Source organism: Haliotis asinina, chromosome 5, assembly GCF_037392515.1.
Source record: "Haliotis asinina isolate JCU_RB_2024 chromosome 5, JCU_Hal_asi_v2, whole genome shotgun sequence".
Lineage (NCBI taxonomy): Eukaryota > Metazoa > Mollusca > Gastropoda > Lepetellida > Haliotidae > Haliotis > Haliotis asinina.
The window spans coordinates 28,163,372-28,184,364 of record NC_090284.1 but is presented as its reverse complement, the minus strand read 5'-3'; the positions used below and the strand labels follow the sequence as shown (position 1 = coordinate 28,184,364).

General features: G+C 39.3%; 2 protein-coding genes across 2 annotated transcripts in view; both read left to right on the top strand.

The window, feature by feature from the left end:
• Positions 1 to 20,993, top strand: part of LOC137283640 (SPRY domain-containing SOCS box protein 3-like) — a 445,038-nt gene that overhangs the window by 166,200 nt on the left and 257,845 nt on the right. The gene's annotated exons all lie outside the window — the stretch shown is intronic.
• Positions 11,470 to 14,262, top strand: LOC137283830 (platelet binding protein GspB-like). Its single transcript, XM_067815513.1, has one exon. The coding sequence runs from the start codon at positions 11,470 to 11,472 to the stop codon at positions 14,260 to 14,262; it is 2,793 nt and encodes a 930-aa protein (XP_067671614.1).

The following is a 20,993-nucleotide window of genomic DNA, read 5'->3' as shown; positions in this document are numbered from 1 at the left end:
CTTGTTACACTGATAATTCCTCTCTAGATTTGGTCAGTCATACTTCTTACACTGATAGTTCCTCTCTAGATTTGGTCAGTCATACTTCTTACACTGATAGTTCCTTTCTAGATTTGGTCAGTCATGCTTGTTACACTGATAGTTCCTTTCTAGATTTGGTCAGTCATGCTTGTTACACTGATAATTCCTCTCTAGATTTGGTCAGTCATACTTCTTACACTGATAATTCCTCTCTAGATTTGGTCAGTCATACTTCTTGCACTGATAATTCCTCTCTAGATTTGGTCAGTCATACTTCTTACACTGATAGTTCCTCTCTAGATTTGGTCAGTCATACTTCTTACACTGATAATTCCTCTCTAGATTTGGTCAGTCATACTTCTTACACTGATAATTCCTCTCTAGATTTGGTCAGTCATGCTTGTTACACTGATAGTTCCTCTCTAGATTTGGTCAGTCATACTTCTTACACTGATAGTTCCTCTCTAGATTTGGTCAGTCATACTTCTTACACTGATAGTTCCTCTCTAGATTTGGTCAGTCATACTTCTTACACTGATAATTCCTCTCTAGATTTGGTCAGTCATACTTCTTACACTGATAGTTCCTTTCTAGATTTGGTCAGTCATGCTTGTTACACCGATAATTCCTCTCTAGATTTGGTCAGTCATACTTCTTACACTGATAGTTCCTTTCTAGATTTGGTCAGTCATGCTTGTTACACTGATAATTCCTCTCTAGATTTGGTCAGTCATACTTCTTACACTGATAATTCCTCTCTAGATTTGGTCAGTCATGCTTGTTACACTGATAATTCCTCTCTAGATTTGGTCAGTCATACTTGTTACACTGATAGTTCCTCTCTAGATTTGGTCAGTCATACTTGTTACACTGATAGTTCCTCTCTAGATTTGGTCAGTCATACTTCTTACACTGATAGTTCCTCTCTAGATTTAGTCAGTCATGCTTGTTACACTGATAATTCCTCTCTAGATTTGGTCAGTCATACTTCTTACACTGATAATTCCTCTCTAGATTTGGTCAGTCATGCTTGTTACACTGATAGTTCCTTTCTAGATTTGGTCAGTCATGCTTGTTACACTGATAATTCCTCTCTAGATTTGGTCAGTCATACTTCTTACACTGATAGTTCCTCTCTAGATTTGGTCAGTCATACTTCTTACACTGATAGTTCCTTTCTAGATTTGGTCAGTCATGCTTGTTACACTGATAGTTCCTTTCTAGATTTGGTCAGTCATACTTGTTACACTGATAGTTCCTGTCTAGTTTTGGTCAGTCATACTTCTTACACTGATAGTTCCTTTCTAGATTTGGTCAGTCATGCTTGTTACACTGATGATTCCTCTCTAGATTTGGTCAGTCATACTTCTTACACTGATAATTCCTCTCTAGATTTGGTCAGTCATGCTTGTTACACTGATAATTCCTCTCTAGATTTGGTCAGTCATACTTGTTACACTGATAGTTCCTCTCTAGATTTGGTCAGTCATACTTGTTACACTGATAGTTCCTCTCTAGATTTGGTCAGTCATACTTGTTACACTGATAGTTCCTCTCTAGATTTGGTCAGTCATGCTTGTTACACTGATAATTCCTCTCTAGATTTGGTCAGTCATGCTTGTTACACTGATAGTTCCTTTCTAGATTTGGTCAGTCATACTTCTTACACTGATAATTCCTCTCTAGATTTGGTCAGTCATGCTTGTTACACTGATAGTTCCTTTCTAGATTTGGTCAGTCATACTTCTTACACTGATAATTCCTCTCTAGATTTGGTCAGTCATGCTTGTTACACTGATAGTTCCTCTCTAGATTTGGTCAGTCATGCTTGTTACACTGATAGTTCCTCTCTAGATTTGGTCAGTCATGCTTGTTACACTGATAGTTCCTCTCTAGATTTGGTCAGTCATACTTCTTACACTGATAATTCCTCTCTAGATTTGGTCAGTCATGCTTGTTACACTGATAATTCCTCTCTAGATTTGGTCAGTCATACTTCTTACACTGATAATTCCTCTCTAGATTTGGTCAGTCATGCTTGTTACACTGATAATTCCTCTCTAGATTTGGTCAGTCATGCTTCTTACACTGATAGTTCTTCTCTAGATTTGGTCAGTCATGCTTGTTACACTGATAATTCCTCTCTAGATTTGGTCAGTCATGCTTGTTACACTGATAGTTCCTTTCTAGATTTGGTCAGTCATATTTGTTACACTGATAGTTAATCTCTAGATATGGTCAAATATACTCTATACAATGATAGTTCCTCCATTTGGAAATGGTATCTCTTGGTACAATGATAGTTCCTCTCTCCATTGGGGAATGTTCTTTCTTGTTACAGTGATAGTTCCCCTCTCCATGGGATAACGTTATCACTTGTCACAATGATAGTTCCTCTCACCACAGGGAAATGTTATCATTTGTTACAATGGTAGTTCCTCTCTTCGTAGGGTAATGTTATCTCTTGTTACAATGGTAGTTCCTCTCTCCGAAGGGTAATGTTATCTCTTGTTACAATGGTAGTTGCTGATTAGATAGGGCAATGGTATTTCTTGTTCCGGTGATATTTCGTCTCTCCATCGTGTGATGTTATGGTTTGTTGTAATGATACGACCCTTCCTGGCGTTTGCCTCTTTCTCTGTAGATGTCAAGATGGCTTTATATACAGAGTTCCCAGTAGACACGGGAGCACTAGTGTCCAAGGCACAACATCTGGACCCCAGCTGGGGTCCAGATGTTGTGCCTTGGACAATAGCGTGGAGAACACTAGTCTGGCGGTAGGTGATAACAGACGGCCTCATCAAGTAGAAACACTTCGCCACGTGTGAGACCCATACTTAGCTGCTAATCTCGATCATAGGGTGCTGGTAAAAATTAAAGATGAAAAAAAATTCTAAATTTATAGATTATAGGTTTGTGTTGTGCAGTTGTATGTGTACATTGAGCTGCACGATAATATAAGAGTATTTTGACAATGCTCGTTTTCCAATCATTGTAAACCTGGAAGAAAAGCCTCTTCAAGCAAGTTGTCTGCCTGGTTGATGGACAGGTCAGACGTCGTCTTCACTTAGCTGACTCTTATGTTTGTCAAGAGATTTAGCATAAACCATCTTTCGCGAGGGAAGAAGGGACAACTGGATACGGATGCTGCCTCCAGTACATCGACTGTAGCTATTGAGGTGTCTGTATCGGTGTTACCACCCTGATAAGCACGTTAGGCAGTATGCTGCTTGATAAAGCCAACTGTATCTGAAGTAGCATTCCGCAACAGTGCTCATAAAGAGATTGTTTCCATGTCTTCGATCTGTATAATACAACATTGGAAATCACCGATGAGTTTTTATGTCGTCCTCTCTTCTATAGCACACATGTCTATCCCTACTCTAAACTAATCGTAGACTCATCAATACTTTACAACTATCTGGTTTCTCTGCTCTGCAAGGTGAACAGGACACAAGCTTCACACGTAAGCGGCTGCTTATCCCTGTCCATGTAAAATATTGAGCCCGACAACTGGGTGTGAAATACGTCAGGGCCTGGTAACATACACATCCTGGATGTAACAATATCGGAGACTTGAATCACCAGTCAAAGAATGTAGCTTTTAAGCAAAATCTAAAAACTTTTTCTCGTTAATGTCACTGCAAATTCGTGTGGTGTTCTTGGCTTGTTATGCGATGAGTTGAACAGTTTGGTACTGATGAACTGCAACCTGTATAGCATGCTAGCTCACACAACAGTAGTCCATTATGTCTAGAAGTATGCATGGATCCTTTCACTTAGTGGAATAAAATTCGGTGCGTAAGAATCGCCCGTTTCCTCTGGGATCAATCCCTGTTTTCAAAGGCGGGTAGCCGAAGTAATGTAAGTTCCCATGGGCCATAGAGGTGATCTACCTTTAGTTGTTGGCAATCATCAGCCTTCTTTTTGTATTGTACTGTCCTCATTTGCAATCATATTTTATAGATATATTTCTTGTTATTGTGAGATACTAGTTGGTTTTACTGTCCTTTGTTGACAGGTTTTCGCAACATTCCATTAATTACTATGTCTATAAGTAATTGTTTTCATCGCAATATGGCTGAATCTAGGAAACCGTTTTCAGTCACATCAGTCACTTGGTCATCAGACTTAAAGTTAGAATCAAATAGCACACAGGATAGAAGAGACGGTTCTGTTGATAAGTCCAGCAGTTCCTGGGCCTTTCATCATTAGAAGTACTTTGGAAGGGGATATACCTCCCTTCAATGACAAGAGGGACATCGGGTATCTACTGAGGCAGATGCTTATGCTTCTGGTGGTGACGACCAAATGCAGACTGACATAAATGAAGACTTCACAGAAGCAAAACCTAAAGACAAAGCAGAATAGGAGCAAGATGACTCGTTTGGAGAACTATCATCTCATGTAACCACTGCAGTTGTCCAAAGACCGATGTCACCTTCAAAACCATAAGGACACAAACTAGTGTCCGGGAAGTTCGTGTCGTGCCAGGTTCCTGATCCAGACTGACTGGCATCAGAAGGGTCAACGAATAGAAGAGTTAGTGTCATCAGTAGTGCTATCAGCGGCGGTATTTCATTGTCTCGTCGATGATCCACCAGAAGAACGTGGACGTAATTTTCACTGGAGGAATGAATGTGATGGCAAATGCTTTTGTGTGTTTCGTACTTTTCACTGGAGGAATGAATGTGGTGGCAAATGCTTTTGTGTGTTTCTGATACATATTTGGTAAAATCCATGTACTACACGGTTTTATCACCTTATGTTATTATATATGTTTTCAAGGTAAACATTACACTATTACACACAGGTAATTCATTAGGCATGCATGAATTAACATGTGCACTGTCTACCGAAATAGCTTAGCACTTTCCCCACTCAAAGCCAGCTTGAACTCTCAATTAAACTATGTACTGGAAGCCAGATTCGTTCACTGAAAAGAAAACATGTCTGTTTGTGTTCCTGAAGGAATTTATGTTTATATATTTTGTTGGATCGTATTCTGTGTTGTCTCTCTTATTGGATTGAGCGACTCGACATTAGACCACTGTATGGATTTAGGTTTCATTAACCCGAGGACGGGTCTATAATGATCCCGAAAGGTTGTGTGCAAAAAGAGTAAAGAAGATTTATCCATGAAATATATCTTGGTTAGCAATTTCTGGACTAAATTTGGCGATTCAACCTGAGTATCAGCTCGTCAATGATATGATGGCTCGTCCCAGAACTGAATTCAGTTAGTTGAGAATTTGTTAACAAAAGCATATTATAGTGATAAATTTGTGAGAGTTTATTAATTAGTACTACTCTAAGCCCGATTATTGTGAAATCATAAACTGTACCCACGTGTTGGCGAGTACAAATGCTGAAAACGTGAAGGTTGATGAAAAACAGTGTTTCAAGCGTGAACCTTGTGAAAACTTCCATTAGCTGTCCAAGCTGTTTCATAGACTCTTTATCAGATGTTCAATGCATACCACAGATCCGTTTATATTGTCCTATGAAGTCCATTTGCAATCACGATTCATAAAGCTAACGTCCATGTCGCTGTCTCTCACGTCTAATGGTCAGTGAGGATATCACCTGCATGGTGCTTCCACTGATGTATACTTGTTACGCTAAGAACAGTTGTAAATATAAGATAAATCAAATGTTTATTGTAAAAAATCAACGTAAAACTTTCATAAAATGTGTTTAGCGTAAATTAAAAGTGTACTGTTTATCGTAATCGAGCTAAAATGTGGTTATCGTGGTTATTAGTCAGATCTAATGAAACAGAAACACCGTTGTACGAGTGTTGAGAATTCGCAAAACACGAAGTAGTTATTAAACGAAATATAACCAGCTGTCTCCGTGCTGCCCTGACAGACTGACGGCATCATCATAGAGGCAATTTCTAAAAATATATTATCAACGTTTCACCGAGCAAATATGACGTGGAAAGAGTATTCACACAATGTTTTCCCTGACTAAGGGGAAAATACACAAGTTACTGACAAAGGCCTATGAATTTTACTGAATGCAGGCTTCTAGCACAGGCATGAATTAACATGTCAGAATTACAGAACTTGGAAAAGTCTCAACACTTCTAAATATGTTGAACACTAACAAAACTATGTTCAGTTGTGTATGGTAATAAATATGATAATAATGATCATTTAAGAAATAATTGCAAGTGTGCTTGGTGGAAAGTGTCTACCCCGTGGAGCATGTCCGGTATTTAATCTGAATGGTAATTTTTATGCTACTAAGTAGTACGACATACAGAAGGCAAAAAGAAGTCCAGCACACAGAAAAGTAGTCCAGAAGACAAAATGTAGTCCACGATATAGAACATAAAAAGTAGTACTCAGAATAGTAATCCAACATACGTGAAAGACAAAACGCAGTCCAACACGCAGAACACATAACGTGGCCCAACAAAGACAAAGAAAATAGTCCAATGAAAACAAAAGGTAGTGCAACACACAGGACACACACAGTAGTCCAACACAGACGGTAACAGGTAATATATGACAACATGCAACACACAGCACACAAAACAACATACAGAAACGAACGGAAACATGCGGGAACGTACGGAAAGATACAACCAGTAGAAGAAAAGAAAGCACCTATTGAAGAAAACCACATGTAACACACACACAAAAAAGACCAAAACCAAAAGAAACAAACCAAAAAAAACCCCCAAAACAAACCCAACAGACATCCTTCATGGAGTAGACCAAGAGATGTGTATGTTGTATGTCGCCGCATGTTGTGTGTTGTTTGCTAAACATTGCCGTGTGTTGCTTCTCGTATGATGCCATAATGCCCTATGCTCTCTCTCGATCGGATCGTTTTCATCAATTACATAGATCGGCATGTCATGGAAAAACATGTTTGCCATTTTTTGCCAATACTTTAAAAACTATAGTTTATTCAATAGTGAATGTTTAGGTACCACTCTTATATCACATCATAGCTCAAACAAGGAATGATTACTGTCCGAATTCTTTGCGGTTCGGTTCATTTCCCAATATGGATATTTATAGTGTCTGGTCTTTACTGATCCAACACAGAATGTTCTAATTCGCGCCAGTGTTCGTGTCATTCCATATACCACGTGTGGTGAAGTCTTAACAATTGTCTGATTTCTGTTGGAATCACCAGACTGACTGATCACCAGTTTAGACTGATCCAGAAATTTTTTATTTAAAGTTCACAGCAATGAGAATAGCTTAATATGGCGATTATACAGACACGCACGCATAAACCCTATGTCATACAAAACAGTACATGTCAGGTAACTGGGTGAATGGAATATATAAGCGATCTTGGTGCAGCTTCTGCCTTAACTTGTTGCCTATCTCGCTATCTCATGGGTTCATTTTACAATAGGAGTGGAGTTTAGAACTATTTAAACGCCGTTGATCTGAACAATGGCTGGCGATAATAACCCAGATACATTCCACCATGGCAAACTTAAAATAGAATTAGCTGGACAAGTTGGAATTCTAGACTTCAGGTGGGAAATAACTGTGATTAGGCTAAATGTATGATAATGCGCAGCCAAATACAAAGCGAGCTGAATCTGATCAATATCACAATGTAATTGAGACGGGTGTGACAAGATGTCATGTAGTAAATTATGGTGTACGTCACTGTCGGTGTCTTTCTGAGAAAAGTGTGTGAAACAGATGTAAAGCTTTTATACTTGTATAAACTTGTACTTATACTCGGCTCTTGTTTCTGTTACATGTTCTGGCAACAATTTGGTAAAAAATGGTACACGTAGTTTAACTTAACCTTTAAAGTCGAAACAGTTAATGAAAACGTAAAGGGATAGTAAGTGTCTCGCTTGGGCAGGCTCAGTGGAGTGAGGGTGCTCTTGGTTTTTGCGACAGAAAACTGACAAAGCTGACAAAGAGACAGAGTAAATCTGAAGAATATGAGTCATTTTAATTGTTATTTTAGCACAAATTTTCAGTTATACAGCAATTGTACTGGTTGTAGCTTCACTCAGAGCCTAAATGTGACAATTTGTTCGTTTCGTTTGTTTACTATCTCATGCAGTTGATCCTTTGCCATTAACCACTCCGTTTTTCACCATCAACCAAGGGAAATTACTCTAACATTGTCTCCACCTTGATTTCCTGTCGTAATGTAAAAAAATGTTTCGGATGGCCAAGAAGACGATAATATTTCAAAGTGTGTGCAGGGAGGCTGTGAACTTACACAATTACTGGATCCAAATTTTATTTAGAAGCGGGGAATGTGACGTTTCTCACATATAAGTCCTTACATAGTATAGACTAAGGGACGTGACGCATTACACATGACATCTGACGTCATAGTAAGACTGCGCCCGGCAACCACGCATATGCCGCCTCGAGCGTTCACCGTCAAGACAGTTCATCAATATTGGTGTAGACCACAGGAAAATAAATGAGTTTACCACAGCCTGACCATGGACGTCAAGTAAGCGCGTTTTTCAATAATGTGTCTCGCAGTTTGTCGTTGAAATATGTGTTCAGTCTTTGTGACATACACCATGAAAATATGGAACGTTCAGGCAATCAACCACTGCTTTGCAGTTTTCTCAGTCGTACATGACTGACGTGTGTTACAGGTGCTGTGGTGGATAAGGATGAAGCCGCAGAAATATTCTTTTCTGAGATGTGGAATTTAAGAATGAATGTTTATGTTTTATTGTAAAGGACTTTATAGAGATATTGCATCATGCATTGTGTGACTGGTTTCTTACACGTAATTCACTGGTTACAAGGAGAAGACTGTTTGTAATGACAAACCTTATGGACTTGTTTGTACTACATGATACTGAAAGCATTCTTAATTGGTGGATAATTGTGGTCTGGGATTATTGGGTCTCATGGCAGAGGAAAATCTACAGTCTGTTTGGCCTGTATTGTGCTAGTAAATTACTTGTCAGCAATATTAAGTTTGTTTTTCCTGCTTCTCAACCTTTCTCTATGTGATGATTATAGAATATAATATGCAGTAAGTATCTAGTATAGCCAAAAACGTAATGTACTTAGGCTAAATATTTTACAACTGCAACTTGATGAACACATAAGTTTAGCCTTCTCCAGAGCACAATTAATTTCTGATTTCATTTGGATTCAGAGAATGTATTAGTGAATTATAGTTTTTATATACTATAAGTAATATGCAGTAAGTATCTAGTAAAACAATAACATAATATATAGTTGCTAAATATTTTGCAACTTAACTTGACTGCTGTGGCTACCAGTAGTGCTAGATCTTTGGCAATCTTTATGGACATTAACTTAAGTGTTCTATAGAGCCAGTTCACTGTTTGAAACTATCAAACGCTTATTAGTTCATTATTTCACTGAAAATGACAGTAATCTCTATACCATGTAGGGTTGTCAAGGTTGCTGGCTTTGTTTAGAGCCAATCTATTGCTGCTTGAAAGATACACAAACTCAAATCACTTTGTTCACCCATATAAAAATTAAACAAGGCCATAGGACCAACATTTATCAAAGTTAACCCCTACTCACAGGCCTGAGTTAATAATTAGTTATGCATGCATTAGTGTGCTGTGTGCAGTATCATGCTGGGGCTATAGGTTGTATCCAAGGCACAGTTTACTTGTCTACTTTGCCCTTATCTAGCTCTATGCATAAGTTTCTGTTGATTTTTGTGCTAACATTTTTATCATAATGAGCTCAAACCCTAAGTGTTGTATATGTCAGATTTAGCTCCTTTTTTTTAAGTTCAGTTACCATATTCACCATTATCAGCACCCTGGGTGGTAATAAATTCACATAAAGGGGAGATTATAAAAATCATACACAAGTTAAAGAGATTGTGGGGTAGTGAGCACAGTAGTTCATTGTATTGACAAAACTAACAGAATTTCAGTGATAGGCACAGAACAATTACATATCCCTAAGCGGCTCTTTTGTTTCTGTACAAAATCTGTAATATGCTCAGGAAATATAAACATCCATGTAACTTATTGATCTTAGTACTTGTGAAGATTAAGTAGAGTTTTGGTCCACAAGAAGATAGAAACAAAATGAGTGCTATGTAGCACTATCAGCCCTAAACATAGCATACTCGGTATCCAGAAATATTGATTTGAGGGAGTTTGTTCTCCTCTTGACGTTCCTGGCAAAGTTCCGCCAATGCGGTTGTCAACCAATGACACACACATCTCCCTGTCATGTATTCATCTGGGGACTATCTGAACCTAGCTATAGTGTTCACGAATAGTGTCTGACCCTTGGACAATTCCGGCAGATTCACTGACTGTCAGATGGTAGTTGGCCCCAATGTCTGATTGTATATTCATGATGATTTTGATTGAGCTTGTTATATGTGACATGTCACACTTGTTTGCTGTTTATAAATTTTATGCTCATTAATAATTTCAATGCCAATTAAAAGAAATGTTAAATCTGAAATGTGTGTTTAATGTTTATTCTATGGGTCCTAATGGGTGAATTTTCAGTGGATCAGACAGTCATCTGGAACTTGCAGGACTAAATGTCCTGTTACTTTGAAACACCATTCGTGAACATTGTGGGCCTACTGGCATTCCATGGGTGTTACGCTGCTGGACACATTAACAATTTATACATTGTAAGCTCAGGTGCTGTAGTCCTGAAAGACAGAATGTAGACACTGGCATGCTGCATGTCCTGGTAGTACTCTTCACTATCTGTCGCAGAAGATGCAGTGGAGTTGAGTCAGTGAAAGCAATGTCCTCCTTAATGTCTGATTATTGCACACTGTGAAACATTAAATGTACTGGCCTTTGCACACTGACTTCTTCCAATTTGCAAGTTTTGAATGAAATTTAGAGAATCAGATCTGAATGATAATGGCCCATTAAAAGTCAAAATCAGGAATGACACCCAACACACACATCTTTGTGTGATGGTGTAGTGGCATGTGGCAGATGTGAACAATAGGATGCTTTGAGATTTTAGAGAAATAATAATTCTTGTATAGGATGGTTGTTATAAGGATGTTATCTTTGTTCTAACATTTGATATTAACATCTCTATTTCATGATATCCTGCTTTCTTTATGAAAAATATAGCTTTAGCAATTACTACGTAATACCTCCTGTTCTCTAACAGATTAAGCTGTAGTGGTCAGACTTCAAAGGAGGAGACATTTCTTGGAAAAGGGGCAGAAGCTAGCCCTGGACATGGAAAGACAGCTGAATTATCAGATTTTGTCCCATCATCAGACAGGTACAATTCTAGTCTGTAATTTGTTCAAAATGTTTTTAAGGATCTTGATAAAACTATGTTCCAGTATGAGTAGTTAAGTGGTTTAAACATGTATAAGATTAAGACTCATTCTTTTCATGTTTGCATAACAACTTTCATATCCATTGAGATTTTGATGAGGTGTTCATCAATTCATTTAAATAATTGTCTTGTCAGACTACCACCCTACTGTATGGGTGCTGACTATCACACTGTTGAAAGATCACTCTCAACTCTATCGGCAAGTGAAAGCAACAACTTTCCCCCAACACCATCAGCAAGTGAGAGCAACTGTTTGGCCCCAACACCATCAGCAAGTGAGAGCAACAACTTGACTCCAACACCATCAGCAAGTGAGAGCAACAACTTTCCCCCAAAACCATCAACAAGTGAGAGCAACAACTTTCCCCCAACACCATCAACAAGTGAGAGCAACAACTTTCCCCCAACACCATCAACAAGTGAGAGCAACAACTTTCCCCCAACACCATCAACAAGTGAGAGCAATAAAGTTCCCCCAACACCATCAACAAGTGAGAGCAACTATTTGGCTCCAACACCATTAGCAAGTGAGGGCAACAACTTGGCTCCAACACCATCAGCAAGTGAGGGCAACAACTTGGATCCAACACCATCAGGAAATGATGGCAACACCTTCGTCCTAATATCATCAGGAAGTGAGATCAACAATTTGGCTCCAACACCATCAGCAAGTGAGAACAACTTTCCTCCTACTCCATCAGCTAGTGACAGCAACAATTTTCCCCCTACTCCATCTGAAAGTGAGAGTGATCACATCACCCCTATGCCATTAGCAACAAAGAGCATACTGTGTGTTGCTGCAACCAAAACCAGTGAGAACAACACACAAGAGATTGCATCAAAGGCAGCTTTCAGAATAGTACTTGTTGCCAGACGGAAAGCTGCTTGTCGGAAGGCACGTTTTATTTCAACAAAATCAAGTGAGAATGATACCGATAAAGCTTCATCCAAACCAGCAGTTATCAGAAGTATTGCTGTCAAAAGAAAAGCAGTTATGGAAAGTTGGTGTGCTAAGTTTCCAACCGAAAGAGACGACTGTGATAGCATCACATATGATGCTCATTCACAAAAAGGAAACAGAAACCTGGCATATGATGGAAGTTTATCATCAGTTAATGACAAGGATTGTGTTGCAAAACATTCAACAAATGAGAGAATCACTTATGCCCCAACCTCTTTTGCAAGTGAGAGCAACAACTTCACCCCTATTCCATCAGCAAATGAGGGTAAGAACTTTGCTCGAACAGCATCAGAAAGTGAGAACATCACTTATGCCCCATTCCCTTCAGCAGGGGAGAGCAAAAACTTTTCCCCTACTCCATCTGGAAGTGAGAGCAACAACTTTCCCCAAACTGCACCTGGAAGTGAGAGCAAAAACTTTGACCCATCATCTTCCGAAAGTGAGAGTGATCACATCACCCCTATGCCATTAGCAACAAAGAGCATACTATGTGTTGCTGCAACAAAAAGTAGTGAGAACAACACAAAAGACACAGGACCAAAGGCAGTTTTCAGAACAATACTTGTTGCCAAACGAAAAACATGTGCCCACCCAACAAATGTCATTTTAACAAAATCAAGTGAGAATGATACAGTCATGAAAAGTATTGCTGTCAAAAGAAAAGCAATTATGGAAAGTTGGTGTGCTAAGCTTCCAGCTGAGAGTGTCAGCTGTGATAGCATCATACAAACAGGCAATAGGAACTTGGCATATGATCGAGGATTATCAATAACTTCAACAAGCCTGAGCAAAACCTTTCCCACCACAGCATCCGCGAGTGAGGGCAATAACTCACCTCTAACACCATCAGCATGTGAGAGCAAGTTTGCCCCGATACCATCAGGAAATGAGAGCCCCAACTTGGCCCTAACACCATCAGCATGTGTGGACAACAACTTGACTCCAACACCATCAGCATGCGAGAGCAACAACTTGGCTCCAACACCATCTGCAAGTGAGAGCAGCAACTTTGCACAAACACCATCAGCAAGTGAGGGCAATAACTTGGCTCCAGCACCATCAGCAAGAGAGGGCACTTACTTGGCTTCAACACCATCAAGAAGTCAGGGCAACAACTTGGCCCCAACATCACCAGCAAGTGAGAGCTGCAACTTGGCCCTAACATCATCGGCAACTGAGGCCAACAAGTATGCCCAAACCACACAAGACAGTGCCCAAAGATTACAAACAGTTGTACTTACTATACTTTCAAACTCGAACACAAATGTCTCTTTGCCAGCATCAGCTGTTAACTGCAGGTGTATTGCCTTACAAAAAGCATCTGTCACTACCACCATCATCACCTCACAAAAGGCATCTGTCAGCACCACTAGTACCACCTGTCAAAAAGCAGCTGTCGGAACCACTAGTACCACCTCACTAAAAGCAGCTGTCAGCACTATGGATACCACCTCACAAAAAGCAGATGTCAGCACTACGGATACCACCTCACAAAAAGCAGCTGTCAGCACTGTGGATACCACCTCTCATAAAGCAGCTTCCAGCACTATGGATACCATCCCACAAAAAGCAGCTGTCAGCACTATGGATACCACCCCACAAAAAACAGCTGTCAGCACTACGGATACCACCTCACAAAAAGCAGCTGTCAGCACTATGGCTACTACTTCACAAAAAGCAGAAGTTCACATCACAAGTACCACTTCAAAAAAAGCAGCTGTCAGCAGTATGGGTACCGCCTTGCAAAAATCAGCAGTCAGCAGGGAATGTGGTTCCTCACAAGAATGTGATACCTTTCAAGAAGCAGCTCTTGACACTTCATGTTCCACCATACCAAAAGAAATATATGAAGAAGTCACTCTCACCCATGTTGCCTCACCAAAACCAGACAGCGGCAGCAGTAACTCTGAAGATACAGCAAGTGACAACATTGTACAAGAGGAACTGTGCACGGGTAATGATTGCTCTATTTACATATACTGAAACAATAGACTGATAAAAAAATGTATCAGTAGAAAAGGAAGTAGTTGAACCAGTTGGGGTTGTGGTAGCTAAAATCTGAAGGTGGAGCTGAGGTAACTTTGGTTGAGTGAGGGTTAGGACTTGGGCTGCAAGGAATACACTATGTGGTGAATATGATGTGCATCATGACTATTGAGCAAGGGATATGAATATTTATTCACAAATACAATATTGTAGTTAAGTGATTGATGGACAATATGGACACCCATGTTGATAGTGTTAATTTGTCACAGCACTAACCAGTGATCTCATGACAGTGAAATTTGGTAGGTAATAGTTGTTGTTGATAATCATGTGTGTTGCGTTGGCAGACTAACATGACTTGCACTTCTGAAGGCTAGTAAATATTCCATTCTTGCATATCTCACTTTGAACAAGGACATAAGTACTCAAGTAAAAACACCCTCCCTTAAAAAATGTATGTTAATATTCAGTTTTGGTGACCATGAATAACAAATTGAATTTGTGAAGGTAGATTGTTCGATTCACCAAATATGCTAATGAATCGTAACAGCCTTAGTTAGGATTATAGATTATTTGTAATTGTCTCAGTTAAGGAAGAGCAGAGATGTGGTTCAAAGAAGGGACCGTTTGTTTAATCTTGTTGGTACTGAAAGGGAGTCATGATTTGAGAGATAAGAACATAAATTGTGTTTAAAGATTGGTATTAAGGAATGAAAGAAACATGCTTTGTGAGCTGGAATGTTTGGTCAGAACTGAAAGGCTGGGGATAAACATCACTTCGTAAGTGTCTTTCATTAAGATGTGAAAGTAAATACATGTGTAGATGTGATCTTCAACTCCTTATCAGAAAGATCCTGATGCATTAGAAAGTAACATTGTTTAAACTTCCATTATTTGACTAAAAAACTTGTAGGAAATAGGAGGAAAAATTTTTTTAGCTGTTGTAATTATGACCAAAACTGAAATTCATCTAAATCCAAACGTTGCTACGTTGTTTTTTTCCTATCAAATGCTCAATGACTTGTAACTTGAGAAGTAGGCAGTATGTGGCTTTATTCCAGAGTACACTTCATAAAAATATACATTGCAACATCCCAGTCACATTTCACAAAAAACTAGGATTCCTGGTTAGAATAGGCCCCAGATAAAAGCAAGTAACTGGATCAGGTGGTCAGGCTCAGTACTTGCTTGATATTGTGTCATTGTACCACAAAAGTATGGACCATTGTTCATAGTGTGAATCACTGTGTTGTTTTGTCCTGATAATGTATTTAACTGACTGCTTCCAAATAGCTGAGTGTGAGGCAGCAAACAAACAAACCAGCCAATAAATAGAACACTTTTCTCAGAGATTCAATGAGACAGAATACTTTATCATGTCCAAATCACTCCTACAGGGCTTGCTGTGAGGATAAAGGAAAGGATCCCCAATCGGATTCGCTGGGTATGTACCCCCATTTTATGTAACTGGTTTTTGAACCATGATAATGATGTTGACATTCTGTATACATAAATTCTTCATCACATTTATGTAGGTAAGGAGGTAAGCCATGAAATAATGTCACCAACAAGTCAACTGTTTTGGTGTAAATCAGGTGTTGCCTGTTTTTGACTATGACTGTAAGCTTTGCTCTACGGTGGTTACAGGTTGGAGTAGGTAACCCCTCTTCCTCTGCTTGTCACATCAGGCAATAACATTAATTGAGCCATGTGAGTTGGTTAATTGCCTGTCATCTTATTCTGACAGTGAGGGACATTCCTCGTTATATCAATGACTGGATTGTCCAGACTTATGGTAATTATTTACAGGCTATCATCATAAATACCCAATATTGTAACTTGACCTCAGTATTTAAGAACAAAAGGTGCCTGTTTATGACATGACCAAATACAGACTTCATAATTATATGTATTTTTTTCAGGCTTGTTCAAGACTGTTACGCCCATTTAGATCCTGCTTTGGGCGCCATTAAATTCAAAGTTAACGTATTGCCACCATTCTGTACAACTGTTTAGAGTCTACAGGTGTAAGTAAAGAGTCTACAGGTGTGTTGACGATTTATTTTCATGTAATTTAAGTTTACCTCTGATTGAGGAAACATTGAAGTGTAGACAATATGCTTGTTGGGATTGTTAAGGTGTAGAACAAATGCTTGATTGGAAGTTTGAGTAGCAGACCTATTGTTTGATGGGAGGTTTGAGGTATATAACTTTTGTTTGATTGGTTGAGGTGAAGACCAAGTCTTTGATGCGAAAGTTGAGGTGTAGACCTAGTGCCTGATGGGAGGGTTGAGGTGTAAACCTAGTGCCTGATGGGAGGGTTGAGGTGTAAACCTAGTGCCTGATGGGAGGGTTGAGTTGTACAACAAAGTGCCTGATGGGAGGGTTGAGTTGTACAACAAAGTGCCTGATGGTAGGGTTGAGTTGTACAACAAAGTGCCTGATGGTAGGGTTGAGTTGTACAACAAAGTGCCTGATGGTAGGGTTGAGTTGTATAACAAAGTGTTTGCTGGGAGGGTTGAGTTGTATAACAAAGTGTTTGCTGGGAGGGTTGAGTTGTACAACAAAGTGTTTGCTGGGAGGGTTGAGTTGTACAACAAAGTGCCTGATGGTAGGGTTGAGTTGTACAACAAAGTGCCTGATGGTAGGGTTGAGTTGTACAACAAAGTGCCTGATGGTAGGGTTGAGTTGTATAACAAAGTGTTTGCTGGGAGGGTTGAGTTGTATAACAAAGTGTTTGCTGGGAGGGTTGAGATGCAGGACAGGAGGGTGATGAGAGGTGCAGGACAATGAACTATACAGAGGGAAAATGTTTAAAGAATAAATTGAGTCATTTTTAATAAGATGAAAACATGAAAATCATGTCCCTGTATGGACAAAATGTGTTGTATCTAGTAGGTAAAACAAGTGCTTCTTGCCCTCATGTTTCATGTTTCTAAATGGTTATACTTTGGAATCAACTACATGTAAATTACTTAATTGCTCTTTCTATCTCCAATCCCTACTGTTTAGTTTAATTAAATCACACCTGCCTGTCATGAAATTCTTTCAATGATACAATAGATTCTTGTCACCTATTGTGTTACGGGTTTCATTTAGGCATTACAATGGGCTGCAAAAAAACAAAAAAATCTTTCAAGGAGTGTTCACTCAGGTAGTTTTTAGGTGCATAACAAGTGTGTGATTCAAAGGTTCAGGTGTATGACAACAGTTTGTGGGGAAGAGTGAAGCATGACGAGCGTTTGATGTGCAGGTTGAGGTGTAGAACATGTTTCCAAGAAGCTACATTTACAAGCTAAAATTTGAACACCTTATGTACATACATACACCCTAGGTAACATGAGGGTGTTCTTGTATTTCTAGATGATGTGATAAGATTACCTACATTGCAAACATACTCCATAGTCTAATCATGCTGTTTGTTAGCTGCTTACATTGTGAACTATTTCTAAGTGAATTTGGAAGAGAGAAAATATACTGAGATACTGATGAGAAGAATTTAACAAGAAACAAAATACTTCTATTGAAATGAAGGCTTTGAAAAAAGCTAACCCGCCTCCTGTTTGGTCCTCAAATAATTGTGATCCTTTTGACTTACCAAAGATCACATGATCTCAATGTAACTATAAATAGGGAATTTGACCACAATATTCCGGCCCTTTAATTGTTACATTTAACAATTACAATAATATATTCTGCATCAAAATATGTGGAACATATTCAGTTTTAATCAACTGATACTTTCAACCTGGTACCTTCAAACTGAACATAGCTTTATAACTGCATTAATACCTCTGAGAATGTGAATTGCTCCAAAACACACTCATACACACAGTATGACTGCATAATACACCTAAAATACCCACTGGTTAAATTATCAGAAATGTACATTCCTCTACACTTCTGTACAGCCCAACTGTATAACTGAAAACTGATACTGTCAACAGTCACTTTCAAGTAGTAAACACACCTTTCTAATTGGTCTGTTCAAGACACCTGACTTTGTTCTGACTTCAACACTGCACACAAACCCTTTGTGATCTGGATAAACTTTCTCAATCCTTGCCATAAGCCATTAATTTCTGGGTGCTGTTTCATCTACAATGAGAACTACATCTTCCACATGAACTGTGCTACGTAGCTTCAACCACTTCTGTCACACATGTAGCGATGTGAGATACTCTCGAGACCACATCTTTCAAAAGAGATCTGCTAAATATTGAATTTGTCTCCATCGATGACGTGGGTAGGCATCACTCTCAGAAAATATACCAGGAGGCAGGTTGCCTTTTAACAATAGCAGGTGATTTTTTGCCAAGGTATCTAAATCACTTGGATCATCTGAAACTCTTGAAATTGGCCGACTGTTAACTATGGCTTCCACTTCACACAGCACTGTGTGTAATCCCTCATCATCTACTAGCTGATTCTTGAGAACTGAAAATAGTGTCTTCCGGACACTATGTATTTGTCGTTCCCAAACACCACCATGGTGTGATCCAGTAGGGGGCTGAATATCCATTCCACATTTCTCTGTATCATACTTCTCTTAATGATAGATTGATTCCATTGCCTGATTGCCTCCCGAAGTTCTCTCTCTGTGCCTTTCAGGATGGAACCATTATCTGACCTGATTTGTTGAATCTGACCCCTTCTCGCCACAAATCTTCTCAAGGCATTTACACATGAACTGATATCAAGTGAGTGTGCAACCTCAATATGATCGGCATGTGTGGTCAAACAAGTAAAAATTACTCCATACCTTTTGACCAGGGCACGCCCACGCTTAACTTCAAAGGGACCAAAATAATCTGCTCCTACAAATGTGAATGGAGGATCATTTGGGGTAACATGATCTCTGGGAAGGTCAGCCATCTTTTGTTCTAGAACACTAGCATGGTGTCTCCTACATGTAACACATCTGAGAATCACTCTCTTGATTAAAGAGGTAGCTCCAAGAATCCAGTACTTACTGAGTAACTTGTAGAGAACATGATTTCTGCCAACATGTTCTGAAGTTTCGTGAATATTCCTAACTATCATCTCTAAAATATTGCTGTCTTTAGGCAGTATCACTGGATGCTTGGTATGTTCAGACATACATGCTCTGTTAAGCTGTCCAGCAACCCTCAACAGGTTATCTTCTACAATGGGATCAAGCTTGCCCCAAGAATTCAGGACCACTTTTCTATCGGTCACTCTTCATAAAATCTTTCACTGAGAGTCCCTGTGAAGCATCGTCAGCTGGGTTTAGATTTGATTCAATATAGTACCACTGCTGTGGACATGAGCCATCATGGATAACTGAAAGTCTGTTTGCTACAAAAGTGTGAAATCTTGAGTTGACATTCTGAATACATCTTATTACAGACTGTCTGTCCAGTAATAACTGTCATCAATAGCAATTTCCAGCTCTCGTTTGAGCAGACTGTCAACACGAACTGCCACTGTAGCTGCAGTTATCTCCATCCGTGGGATGGTCGTTTGCTTCAGAGGGGCTACTCTGGACTTGCTCAGTACATATGTACAATGAATGTCTCTTGTTTCACTAACAAGTCTCAAATAGGTCATTACTCCATATCCACTTTCACTCGCATCACAGAAATGGTGAAGCTGTGAAATAACAACCTTTCCAAAATTCTTTGGCTTCATGCATCTGTCAAATGAAGTGCGCTCTAGTTAAGGCAATTCCGCAATCCATTTTTCGATACTTGTCTGGAATCTCATCATCCCAACCACATTTTATCCTGCACAAGTCCTTCAATAATTGCTTTGCTGGTAAAATAACTGGAGCTACAAAGCCCATTGGGTCATAGATTGAACTTGTAATGGAAAGGATGCCCCTTCTGGTTGCTGGTTTGTCTTTTATCAAAATCTTGAACACAAACTGATCTGATTCAATGCACCATCCAAGTCCTTATGTTCTTTCCATTGGTAATGTGTCTTGGTCTAAGTCCAAGTCTTTGAACTTTAATGCTCTTTCTTGTTCAGGTACTGTCTCCAGAACTGACCGACTGTTACTCACCCACTTGATGAGATGAAAACCACCTCTTGAACAAACATCACTTATGCCTGCAACAAAGTTAATGGCATCTGTTTCCGTTTTTACAGATTTCAGGCAATCATCAACATAAAAGTTTCTTCTGATGCTATCAATTAATTCTTTGTCAAAATATGCTGAGTTGTCTTTCCCTGTCAATCTGAGTGCATAGTTAGCACAACATGGACTTGATACAGCACCAAAGATGTGTACTGTCATCTCAAATCCCTTGTGATGTCACCGTCTGCCCACCACAAAAAGACACTGCTATCACTTGGCGGCACCCTCACCCGGTAAAACATTGCTTCAATATTGGCAATTAATGCGATAGGCTTGTCATCTATAAGCCTTTCACTGAAGTCTTGTTGTACTGACTGATTAACTGTTTCTCTAAATTCTCCAATATATCAATTCTGTTCACTGACACCCTTGGCAGACGATGTCGCTTCAGTCACCACTATCAGTCCACCATAACAGAGTCCCTACAGCATAAGGTCCGCCTTGCTGAGAGTTGATGATCTGCCATGGTTCTAGAGCAGTGGGTACATTACTTCCTATCAACAACTGTACCTCAGCATCAATCTGTGGCAATGAAACTTCCTCTAAGTAAGACCACTTACCCAAAGCTTTCCAATCAAATGCATCATTTCTGGTGAGCGGAGTCTCTTTATGAGTGTACAGTTTTGGT

Coding starts and splice junctions, on each gene's coding strand:
- LOC137283830 (XM_067815513.1), top strand. CDS start 11,470: ATGGGTGCTGACTATCACACTGTTGAAAGATCACTCTCAACTCTATCG.